The sequence below is a fragment of the Dunckerocampus dactyliophorus genome, chromosome 5 (genome assembly GCF_027744805.1).
Source record: "Dunckerocampus dactyliophorus isolate RoL2022-P2 chromosome 5, RoL_Ddac_1.1, whole genome shotgun sequence".
Classification (NCBI taxonomy): Eukaryota; Metazoa; Chordata; class Actinopteri; order Syngnathiformes; family Syngnathidae; genus Dunckerocampus; species Dunckerocampus dactyliophorus.
In genome coordinates, this window is record NC_072823.1 from 23,515,889 (window position 1) to 23,529,253 (window position 13,365).

The 13,365-nt window shown below is 42.3% G+C and overlaps 1 protein-coding gene across 11 annotated transcripts in view; it reads left to right on the top strand.

The window, feature by feature from the left end:
• Positions 1–13,041, top strand: part of mgat4c (mgat4 family member C) — a 150,107-nt gene extending 137,066 nt beyond the window's left edge. For all 11 annotated transcript variants that reach the window (XM_054775629.1, XM_054775627.1, XM_054775628.1 and 8 more), the window contains 3 exons: positions 8,851–8,990; positions 11,207–11,354; positions 11,533–13,041. In XM_054775629.1, the coding sequence (XP_054631604.1) occupies positions 8,851–8,990; positions 11,207–11,354; positions 11,533–12,689 (1,445 nt within the window). In that variant the 3' untranslated portion in view covers positions 12,690–13,041. The remainder of the gene's footprint in view (positions 1–8,850; positions 8,991–11,206; positions 11,355–11,532) is intronic.
• Positions 13,042–13,365: the final 324 nt, after the last annotated feature.

The window sequence follows — 13,365 nt, forward strand, 5'->3', positions numbered from 1 at the left end:
TAATTAAATACAAAGCATCAGCAAAAGTGAAGCATCCGCCATCAATGCACGTCTGAAAGCTGTTAAAAAACCTCCATAACACAAACCAATCCCAGACCAACAGAGCCAAGAAGGCAGAGCTTGTACAAACCAAACCTTCCAGGCAAAACACGCATGGGTGTCCAAAGTGTGGCACGGGGGCCATCTGTTGAAGGTCATTGCAGAAATAAAATAAACAGAAACCCAGTAAAAGTGGAAAGTAGAGCAAAAAGGCATAATGTAACTAGAAAATGCTAAAATTTTGATACTAATAACTAATAAAAACACAAAGATTTGTCTTTAAATATATGTATAATGTTTGTATAATGTATAATATGTATAACAGCTGGGCAGCCCTGACGTAAATAGACAAAGACAAGTAGACAAGACAAAAACAGTGAACTGCATTATTGTTATTGTTGTTGTTCGTATTATTATTATACAGTATATTATCATAACAGTGGTTTATTTATTTTGGTTTATTAAAATGTTGACAATAATACCCTTGAGCATCAATTCGTACAATAAACAATAAACATTTCAAAATGCGCCTGCATTGTTTTTTGACCCGGTTGAATAAAATAGTTTGTTTTTCCAGTCATATTTTTTCACTGTGCTTTTCTTAAAGTTAATGTTAAAATCTCGTCTAGTCCTTGTGGACCCAATCTCGTGCATCGCCTCGTCATCTCGTGAGTTAGGTGTATCGTGACATCCCTATTGGATGGCTGTGATTGTCACACAAAGAGAAGGGAATGGCGTGAGGATCCTCAGGTTGGCAAAGTTAGCATCTCGACAACTCAGGTAGCTAGTGTGTTCATATTTCTGCACGAGAATCATGACTTTATTTTGTTACATTTGTGTAACAAACAGTGTCTCTTACCTGGCACATACATATGAGGACGTTCTCGAGCGGCCACAGCGTTGAAAAGCTTTGTTGACGTGTCCAACACATCCTGGAAGGACATCAAATACAACACAGGACGCTGTGCCTTCAAATGTTTTTGTATCAGCGAGCCTGACTGGCTGAGACAAGTCCACTTTTTCATGCCGGGCGGCTCGTCATGCAGCGTTTCTTCACGCTAGAGGTGGCACTGTCATCGGACGGCTTGTTTCCTCCCTGAGGGCTGCGGCAGTATGTGTGTGTGTGTCTATGGGGGAGAAATGGACAGTGTGTCCATGGGGAGATAGCACACACACATACACACACACATACACACTCAAGCTGCTGACAGCAGTGACAGGAAGTCATGCTGGTTGAGGGTGGCATGGTGTGGGGGTTTGTTGGTGTTGGTACATCTGTTCAGGTCCTTGGTGCGACCGTCTGCAGGGATGCTGCAGGGATGGCGATGCACGCGGGACCACTTTATGATGTGGAAAACACTTGGCAGCTGGAAAGGAAAACACATAAACTATGTAAGGCAATGGATCATACCATTTTTAATAGTGGGGAGGAGGAACGCGATCATTGTGAGTTCAATGGCAAGAAGAGAGTTCTAACTCCACAGGGTGGCTAGTCTCACGCTAAGAGATAGGGTGAGGAGCTCGGTCAATATTTATTATTTATATCACGTCTTTTGAAAGCCTTATATTTGTAATTTTCTTCATGAAAATGCTTAATTTAGGCCATGAATATGTACAATTTGCTAAAATATACATAAAAAAGACCATATTCAACCATGAAACAGTGATCCATTATTAATTAATAAATTTAAAAAAACGTTTTTAAGAAACGTTGATCTCATCACGCTTGTATATATGATACTAGCCTGGTGTGGTCGTGATAATATTGATATTTGGATAGATCCATCCACCTCTACTGTGTAGCCAAGATAGTGGCTGCTGAGGGTGGTACGTGACCATCACTGCCTCTCACCATTTTAACCATTTTTTGCCATATTCATTTTGCTGGAGAGGTGTCATGAGATCTCCTGTCGCAAGATCTTGCGAGATTAAAACGGTTTAAAAAAAAAAAAAGGTCTTGCGATAATTAATCACAAGATCAATGAAACTGAACTTGATAATTTTGCTGCGATCCATAGATTGCCATGTGCATGCATGTTTGTTTTCATTGTCTCTCCCCTCCAAACAGGCAAAGGGTTCACTCTGTGCATTGGTTCAACACCTCTGTGAGACCTCTTTGCGTCTGTGGAGAGAGGCGGAGCTGCTAGCATACACACACAGACTTTAGCAATTAAGCCTCATGGGGAGCAATAAATTACGAGGGGAAAAGATTGCAAACCAAAAAGAAAATGATAGCAAAGCAAAATGCCACAGCCCCGGCATGGGAATATTCCGATGCCAAACCGAATGAGCAAGGTGAGCCCATCAACGCGGATGGACTGATGAGTTCACTTCAAACATATCCACCCGAGCCAGTTTTCCCATCTGGAAAAAAAAATACACATCGAGATGCAGAGCCTTCTTTCCGACAGTCAACAGTCACTGAGACGTTTGATCGACCAAGTAAATACGAATGGAATGGTCTGCGTTCACAGAAAGTGTCATTTGCTACATCGCAAAGTAAATGCTGCTCTTTAATACAGTTGAAAAGCTGGCATTTAAAAAATGCTGCGAATTGCCTGTGAGAAAATACGTGTCACAAACGGCAAATCCACAACTTTACAGAGTAAAAGATGACATATTAAAGGAAATATTGCATTATTATGGTATGTTATGATATATTATTATTATTACATATTTTCATAACATGAGAGGTCTATTTGATCTCAAAAATGTTGACAAGAATATCACTTACTGTCAATTTGTGGAATAGTAGATATTTCAAAACACACCCCCATTGTGACTCGGTAAATAAAAAAGTTTGTTTGTTTCGTCATATTTTTTAACTGTATATTTCTTAAATTTAATGTTGAAGTCTCATCTCGTCTTGTTCTTGGACACAATCTTGTGTATCGTCTTGTCTCGTGAGCGGGGTGTCTCGTGACACCCCTATTTTGCTGTACTTATGCACTCAAGATGAAGTGTAAGTATGAAGACACACCCTTGCTCTCTCCCGCTCGTTGTGGACCTGACAAGTAGTCAACCTGAAGCCTCATCCGTTGTGGCGACAGGCGGCTTTTACCAGGATTACACGAGTGCTCCCTCCTGATAATTAGCATGGTTTCTGTGCTGGGACGCCTGACAAGGCAGCAAAGTCTTTGTGGATGACAGAGTCCTTTGTCTGGCAGCCTAAAGAACCTAAACTGTTTGACCAATTTGAATTATTAAGCAAGCAGCCATTTGGTAATGAAAAGAACTTATTATTCCTCCTCGCACCACATTCCGCTATCAATAAAAGCCTCCGTTACACTCAGCGTCTTTCATCAAGAAGGAAAATCCATGGAAAGTGGCTGACGGCCTGACACAAAGCAACTGCTGAAGCTCTGCAAACCTGCCGGCTTAATTGATTATTTGCGCGGCGCCGGGTATCTGCGAGGTGGCAGCGGGCCCGGGGGAAATAATGTAAAACAGATAACAAGATGAAATGTGGGAAAATTGCTGCGCACCGCCCGTTCGTATTAACGCTCGCCGTTTCCTTCCCCGTCCTCCCGTCGCGCCAACAAAGCTTTTAAAGTCGCCTCCATCCAAAGTTGACGTGATTCAATCGGCCGAGAGAAAGTGTTAGAGCAACTTTTGATTTCCAAAGTGACTCCGTGATGTTCCTGCGTCAAAGTGCTCCCTGAGGAGAATGCTTGGATTGTAAATGTCAGCGCCTTTCGTTTGCCTTTCACTGCTTGCATGTAAAGTGTTGAATTCAAACTGAAAGGGCCTGCATCCAGCTAAGAAAACAACACCTTTAAAAGCTGCAACATTAGTGGTCAACCATTACCCGCCAGGCACCAATGAGGTTTGAATAAAGTTAATGTGACATCACGCTGTTATCTTAATAGTCGACATTTCCACACTTTGAAGAGAACTAACTTTAATAAAAGTGCTTATCATAGAAGCTAATTGGAGGGAAAAACGCTTTCTGTTTGCAAGGGAACACATAGATTGGACCCTGGAGCAATGGGAAAAGGTCATGTGATCTGATGAATCCAGATTGATCCTGTTCTAGAAGAAGACAAGTGATGCAGCCCATCACACCTGGAATAAAGTGTGGCAAAAAGGCAAATAAAAAGCAAAACACATGTGCAAATGGACAATTTAAATCCGTGTTTGCATGTGTTCCTGAAGGCATCATTGTAGTCGTGTTGGAGACCACTTCAAGGAACCACAGTGGGTTGAAGGACTTCCTCGTTGTCATGCAGGACGTAATCAACTGAGCGACAGTGGGGGGCCTTTCTTTGTGCTTCACGTGCACTACACAAATCCTTTGTTTGCTTTCACGTGCGCTTCAGGCTTCAGGCTGTGATTGTCTTCACTTCACTGGGGAGATTCTTGTTTTCTATTTGGCCTTCGTCTGATATCACCTTTTGATGGGATGGCTGCTGCTCGGAGGGGTCGCCGGGGAAATGGAAGACAATTCCAGATACGGTCTTTTCATGCACGCATGCGCGTGTGTGTGTGTGTGTGTGTGTGTGTGTGTGTGTGTGTGTCAGCCACAGTAGACGACATTGAGAAGGCATTCAAAGGCAGCTTTCCTGGCTGTTTTTTTTTTTTTTTACAGTAGAAATATAAAGTAAGACAAACGACACACATCACTGTTTAACAGCAAAGAACATTTGTCTAGACAGCTGACAACAACAGCATGTACAGGAGGTCCTCGGTCTACATACGAGTTCCGTTCCTATGACAGCGATGTAAGTCGACTTTTAGTTCTATGTACCTAAATAGTACCAAATTTACACCTGAGTCACTCACAATGTACACAGAACACATGAAGGACATATAAAATACTGTAATAAAAAGATTAAATACATCATTTAAACGAAACATTAATTCAAAAAAGACAAACCAGTTGCTTACCTTTATTCCTGTGCTTGTCTTGCTCACTGGAAGGGGCGTTGCAAAGGAGAGAGAGACAGGCTTATTGGGACGTTGGAAGCCTCAATAATGAGACCATTACACTGCATTGTTTTCACTGTCCATTCTATTTCACAGGAGTAGGCCTGTCACGATAATCGGTAAATTGATTAGTCGAACAATAAAAAAAAACAAAGTCGATCATTTTGTCAGCCTCGATAAATGGACATGTGTATGTGTGTTTGTTTTCGTCTTTCTCCTCTCTCTTTACCACACAGGCTGGATGACAAGAGGGTTACTCTGCACCGTGGTGAAGTTACTTTCACCTTGGACGTTGGATATTTGTCTTCGTCGCTGTTAATTTCATGTTGGCAGTTGAATATTCGGCTCAGTAGCAACAGCGGTAGCTCCCCCTCACTGAGCCCGAAGCTGCCCGACTGCTCTCTCATGGTGCGGGGAGCTCGCACAGGAAGTGTCGCTCTAGTCGCTGGTTGTTTATACTAGGGACCGTCAATAAAGTACTATTGCGTTGAAGAGAGTTTGTTTAAAAAAACAGAGCAATATATTGTAAACCAAACCATCAACTGATATATAAACATGTCAAATGATTAGTCCTAGCTTAAAAGTATTTTGCACGTCCATTTTTTCCAATTTTAACTTTTATTGGATTTTAACATAAACATTTTTTAACTTTGTTTAATAGCTTGCAGGTCATGTGACCTAGGCACTCCAAATCACTTAGGAGTATCAGGTACACCTCTTTGTTTCAAACTCTTCAAGTTTTTGATGAGTTTATATTCGTTTTTAATCTAAAAAAAAATCATGGATTTGTTCTATAGCTTCAAGCACATGTGACCAAGGTACTTGAAACCACTTTATATAAGCATGGTTTCCTAAAAATATATATTTTTTTTAAATTAAAAACAATGTTAAAGTAATATATTATATGAATGGCTATACTGTATATGCTATATAGATGCATATATAACTTATTATTTACACACATATTTACTACAATTAGTTTGAAAACAATTTAAAATATCATAAAAATGCTTTATTTTGCACTGGAGTCACCTGTCTGCCTTGTTGGCACTTGCACACATACTGTAGACATGCTTGCGGACGTCTAACCAGATAAAAGTACGCGTCTTCTTGTGTTGATGTTCACTTTGTACCTTATTATCGTGAGAACTGACGACAGCTCATCACAGGGGAAGCCAGCGTGCGTTATCGCTGACGCTTCAATCTCATTCGACGTTGTGGCATCTTAGTTTACACAATTCACCTCTTACTGCCTCTCGGCCATAGCTCTCGGCGTCAGCTAGCTAGCTCATTTTTGTCCCCTGACGGGCGAGCTACAAGTCACGTTCATGCTAACTTACTTTTTAAAGTGTCAAGTCGTAACACTTACAGTATGGCTTGTCTTCAAAACACTAGATGTGTGTTGTTCAACTGAAAAATCGTAGCGTGTGCAGCTTTAGACAGTGACGCTGTAGCTCAGCCGCTGATGTTGAGTAGTTGACCAAAGAATATTTGCTCCACCTCGTAGTATCTTCATGAGTGTTCGATTCAAACATGACGCCTGAATTTAATGACAAGGCTCAACATTTTAGACTCACTTTAAGTGCTCTCAGCAACTTTGTCATCAAATTAACAGTTTTGCAATGTTCTTCATTCATGGTCTGCTGGTTGTTGAAAAGTGTTAAATAAGTAAATAAATAAGTGATAAAAATTGCTATTTGACATAAAAAAAAAAACGCGGCGGCAGCCCACTACCACAGCTTCAGAAACTCCTCAGGGAAACCCTGATAAGTAGTACTAGTCTAATAGTAATAGTTTCTGGGGACGTTGGTTCTCTATTGGAATGAACGGAGAGAGCGAACCCTCTTCTGAGTCATTCAGCCTCTTTGTCCCAGTACGTGGAGGCGAGGCTGCTACTGAGTTGATACGCAGAATTCAAGTCCGCCGGGTTAGCATTAGAACAAGTTAGCATTGTGAGCAAACAAACGCAAATATGAATGAAGGCACAAAAGCGATGGTTTCCATAAGCCAAATGGCAGAGCCCCAGTGTGGGAGTATTTCACTTTTCAACAGAATGAACAGGGTGAGCGCATGAACACAGACAAACCAATATGTGGCATTTGTCGGAAAGTAGTGACGATGAAGAAGGGCAAGACGAACAACTCGCATGCACACCTCAAACACAACCATCTTGTCCAGTTTCCACAATTTGGGAAAAAAAAATACCGCTGGAGGTGCAGCAGAGCCTTCGTCCCAACAGTCAACGCTTACTGAGACATTGAAGGGCAAAGTAAACAGCACAAAATGGTGCAAACTCACAGTGGTCACTATATGTTAAGGCTTCCTGTTAAGGAAGAACACACAATGTTCATTATTTATTCAAGTGCAGTTTTCAAGTGCGATTCTCTATTACGTGCGGAGGTTCAATCGCATTAATTAAATGACACATCTTTATTTTGACTTTGTGGATTATTTTGGAGTCTTTCTTTTGCTTTCTACTATAAAAGTTTGTGAAATGTCACTGTGGAGGAGCGACTATAACACAGTCGGCTATGCTGGGCACAGGCAAGGTTTGCATGAAACCGGCGATATTTATCATATTACAGCCAGCTGCGCTGCATTCATTATAGTAAAAAAGAAGGATCTGAATAAAAAGTTAAAACTACTCTAGTGACATTTTTTTTTAAGAAGTAACCCAACAAAAAACAATGACAGCGTAACCTCTCACCTTGCACTCACTGCACTATAAAACTGTACTGTGTTGACGTGTTCAGGTGTGTGCGGGAAGACAGCACCGTGGTTTATGTGGTCGACTTCACACACACACACACACACGCACACACACACACACACACAAAATACACACATTTAACAGCCTCCGCCTGCTGGAGTGTGCATCGTCCCGAAAATGGTGCCGCCCGCCGCTGACATCACAGCGAGTGTGGAACTGCCAGCAGGACGCGTCCATTAAAAGACACTTAGTCTGTTTCACTGCTGCCGCTTCACTCTGGATTCCTGCCACAAGAATGAGCACATCTCACACACACACACACACACACACACTTAATGCATCCTGGGAATTTAGATTTATAGCTGTTCCCTGGTTCCAAGAATAAAAAAGGGACGGCTCAGTCTTCATTTCAGGTGCTGCCTTTTCATTCAGTTGAATTCCAGGTAACAAGCAGGTCGCGATGACAACGCCTATTTCAACCCTTGAGCGTCATCGCTGATGGCACAGTGAATTAGCCAAATTGTTGTGTTGTGTTGTCGCTTCACAACAAACAACATCACCATGAGATCACTGAAGTGAAATGGTTATTATTATTACAGTTATGGAGCCTGGTTTATTCAACAAAACTAATATTGTCACCAAATTACATAACAAAGGTAAATAATAAACATATTGTGAAATAAATACCTCTCTGACGGTGTCAATAAAATGTAACATTACAGGAGGTCCTCAGTCACATGTTAAAATATTTCACTTCACTTTTCACTTTCACTTTCCTTTTCTCTGCATCATGCGTGGGAGACATAACAAAGTGCACAAAGTTAATGAAAAGGAAAAAAAGTGACATCGTCCTGTCTGTAGAGGCTGAATTTTTCTGTCAGATCGCATCAGATGGTGTACCTAATGAAGTGGCCTTTCCAGCCTTTTCAGGCGTCCTCCGTCACAGTGAAGAGATCCAATTAAAACACCAATCTGAGAGGGTGCCGTGCGATTCTAGCTCGCAGATAATTGATGCGTGTACAAGCGTGTTTGATTCACACACACGTAATCGATGGCATCACGGGTCAATATGCTGCAGTTTTTCTTCCGTGTGATTTGTTCACACAAGCACACAGTGATTGTGATGCTCATGACCAAGCTTGCAGTCACAGTTTGTTTCTGATTGTGTGCTGCAGGTGTCGTAGTCATGAGGCTGCTGTGCAAGTCGCTGGACAAGATGAGGTGTCTGAGGAAACGCTCCACCATCCCCTTCCTCGGCTTCCTCATCGCCTTCCTCCTCTTCCTCAACCTCTACATTGAAGACGGATATGTGCTGGTTAGTCCACTAAATGCACTCTTACATTTGTCCTTCACTGTGATTTTGTTTATTCATTTGTTTGTTTTAATGATTAAATCCTTAATTTAATTTGATTTCATTTTGTAATTATTTTTTTCTTTGATGTCATCTCCAGTGGTTGAAGACCAGCTATGTAGTGCAGGGTTCAAGAACAGTGCCGCAGCACATTAGTGCGTCGTGAGAGATCATCATGTGTGATGCAGGACAATGATCCAATTTCACTTAATTGTTCTGAATATTAGAATTTATTTACTACTAATGTGTCTTTGTTCATCCATCTATGCCAACGACGTTTAGTGACAGGCTTAACAATTAAATTCTCTTCCATTAGATGGCAGAAGATACATCATTAACCAAATCATTTTTTCGGTACATAGTTGTCCTTTGTTTATCGTGGTTAATTGCTACCCATAGCCGAGCGTGATAAGTGACGCTCCATGAAGAAGGGTTTAATATTAATGAGTGGAATATTTCCGTAGTTAGAGCATATAAAACCTGTTTATGACTCTCTAAATACAGGTTGTAACGATTATTAGAGCCCTGTAGACATGAAATAAAACCCCTATAGTCACTTTTACAGTTCTATTATTCTTTGTTTACGTCACATTGCGCAGGCTATGGGATCACTGCAGGGACATAACAGACGGCCACCGCTTTTTTTGAAAAACGCAATATAGTGAGGGAGCGATATTCGAACGGCGGTATAGCGGGGGAAGACTGTAGGATATATACTTTTTGTGGCATTTTTGCTTGGTGGTGTTCTGTGAGATTTTCCTCATGTAAAATGTATGCCTCGGCTCAATACAGGTCGGAAAACGCTGTTCTAGAAGAACTTAAATTCTACTCTGCCATCCTTATCCAAATCCAATCCAAACAGGCTGTTTTTAAATCTCATTCACCCAAAATTGGAAATAATTTGTGAATATGGGATAATAGATCGTAAAATGTATGGCATTTATTGGATGGACCCCGTAAGGACGTGATGTCATTGTCACATGACAGCGCCAGAGTCAATCAGGCACTTGCAGTGAGGTGAGCATGACTTAATATATAATCATAAATCATTACTGGAAGTAAGGCAAGCTGTGTGGATCATGTAGACGCGGCTTTGAGAAAGGCCTTCTCTGATCAGAGCACCGGAGCCGCACAGCACCACTAGCAGCTTTAGAGGGAGATGGAGGTGGCGGTTGTACCTCTAGCCCAGGGGTAGGGAACCTATGGCTCGGGAGCCAGATGTGGCTCTTTTGATGACTGCATCTGGCTCTCAAACATGTCTTAACACGATAAAAATGTATTTTAGTTTTTTTTTTGTACGCTCACCTTTAAAGTACATTATTACAGAAATCCCAGTGTTAAAAATAATGCTCAAAATATAAAACTTTCTTATGCGTTTTAGTCCATCCATCCATTTTCTACCTCAATGTGGGGTGGCCAGTGCCAGCTGTCCTTCCGATATTTTCCGGGTCAGACACCAAAATTTGATTATGACTGGATAATGCGGTAGCCTACGCGCATCATTGAGATGTCAAGAAGTAGCTAATTCTGTAGAGCCGACCCTTTTGACGAAGAAGATGGTGAAAAGAAAAAGATACGGAGTACGGTGCAAAACCACGCAGCACCAGAAGTCGCATTAATGGTAAGAAGTATTTTATTTATTATTGGATAGCTTCAGTATAACAATGTTAATAAAAAGAATAACTTTAGAGACTTTAGAGGTCTTGCTTAAAAATGCCCACATTTAGTTGTATTCAATGTTAAAAAATATTATGTGGCTCTCCCGGAAATACATTTTAAAATATGTGGCTTTTATGGCTCTCTTAGCCAAAAAGGTTCCCGACCCCTGCTCTAGCCTGACGACCAAGCTAAAGGCCTAGATTAGGGGTCACCAACCTTTTTAAAACCGCGGGCTACTTCCTGGGTGCTGATTAATCTAGGCCCTAGATTTTGACTCCAATTCCATCTTTTAAATCCATCATCTTTCATTATAATTCATTAGTGGTGAGTACCTTTACACATTTCTGACATGGATAAGTAGTATTACAAATAAAAAAAACATCACAAATGTGTTGTAAGCAGAAATAGGTCTGGGTTCTTATAGGTTAAAAGTTGAAAATAGTTTTCCTGCAGCAGTAGAAACACTTCTTGCTGTCTTTTTTCTGCTGTGAAGTGATCTTCTCCACGTCATCTTCTTCTAGGAAGAAGATAAGAGGCAGCTTCGGGAAACGTCGGCCCACCCTCCCAGCTCCGAGCGCTACGTTCACACCTTCCGAGAGCTCCGTAATTTCTCAGGAAGCATAAATGTCACGTATCGTTATCTCGCTGGGACGCCGCTCAACCGCAAGAGTAAGTTAAGAGTTCCTCTAAAGACGACATTAAGAACATGCGCCAGAGCTAAAAGTTAAAATGTGTGACATTGGCAGTTAAAGTAAAGCTACTCCAAGTCTTATCTTCCAGTCTTCTTGTCTTCTCTGTCAAATATCTTAACGTAAATTAAATGACATTGCATGTTCCTTGTCGTCAGAGTACCTGACCATCGGGCTGTCGTCGGTGAAAAGAAAGCGAGGGAACTACCTGCTGGAGACCATCAAGTCCATCTTCGACCAGTCTAGCTATGAGGAGCTGAAAGAAATCGTGGTGGTGGTCCACTTGGCTGAATTTGACCCAGTTTGGTGCGAGAACCTGGTGCAGGAGATGAGCAGGAAGTTTGGCCACCACATCATCGCGGGTCGCCTTCTGGTGATCCAGGCTCCAGAGGAGTACTATCCATCCCTGGACGGCCTCAAGAGGAACTACAACGACCCCGAGGACAGAGTGCGCTTCCGCTCCAAGCAGAACGTGGACTACGCCTTCCTGCTCAACTTCTGCACCAACCTGTCTGACTTCTACATGATGCTGGAGGACGACGTGCGCTGCTCCCGCAACTTCCTGACGGCCCTGAAGAAGGTGATCACCTCCAGGGAAGGTTCCTACTGGGTGATGCTGGAGTTCTCCAAGCTGGGCTACATCGGGAAGCTGTACCACTCCAAGGACCTGCCTCGTCTGGCTCATTTCCTGCTCATGTTCTACCAGGAGATGCCGTGCGACTGGCTCCTCATCCACTTCAGGGGTCTGCTGGCCCAGAAGGACGTGATCCGCTTCAAGCCCTCGCTCTTCCAGCACATGGGCTACTACTCGTCTTACAAAGGGGCTGAGAACAAGCTGAAGGACGACGACTTCGAGGAGGACTCGGTCGACATTCCCGACAACCCTCCGGCCAGCCTTTACACCAACATCAACGTCTTTGAGAACTACGACGCCGCCAAGGCTTACAGCACCGTGGACGAATACTTCTGGGGGAAGCCTCCTTCTACCGGAGACTTCTTTATCATCGTCTTCAACAAGTCCACCAAAATCAGCAAAATAAAGATCTCTACCGGCTCTGACGACAGACAAAATGACATCCTGCACCGTGGAGCTCTGGAAGTGGGGGAGAAACTGGTGGGTACTAAAAAGGGGAAGCAGTGCTCCTCTTACATCACTTTGGGGGAGTTCAAAAATGGCAACATCGAGGTCCAAGACGTGGACCGCAAGATCTCCTTTGACATTGAGTGTGTGCGCATCGTGGTGACGGCCAGTCAGAAGGAATGGATCATCATTAGGAGTATAAGTTTATGGACTACACCTCCACCCAGCCAATGAGGACTGCACACAGACTCTTAGTATACCATAGGAAAAACTCTGCTACTATTATGAAGTCTTTCCAGGTTCATGTCATCATTTTCTACCTATTTATTAATTTGGATTTATTGTTTTTTAATCCCTTTGTGGATCATCATTGTGTTTATTATTAGTTTGATGAACATGTAAAGCAGAATGACGATGACGGCACAAGAGTCAACTGACGTTTTATGATGCTGATTCTGGGTTTCCATATGCCCTTTTATTGCCAATAAATCCCACAAAGATCATCTATTCATTGATTGACAGTTGGTTGTAAGCAGCAGCTTCTCATTCTAGTTGTTTATTGTCCAAATAAAACTCTTGGTCTGATTGTCTGTGAAGAACACTGGATTAATGTTTCAAAACCACCTGAACCCTGACCCCTGTTGTCTCAGTTTCAGTAAAAATCAATAGCCTTCTTGCTCTGACACAAGACAACAATCCAGGAATTTATGCTGAAATGTGAAAGATCCAGAAAAAGACCTAGAGGTCTTTCAAGGGACTGTATGCAACAGATGCCTCCAGCTGCCTACAGGGCGCAAACATTCGAACGTTTGAACTGAGTACGCTTGGAGTACGTGAGATGTTACACATGCGCTCGTCATCGTCGTTTGTTGTCTGCCAATGATAGCAATTTGGTTTGAAGGTGAATGCA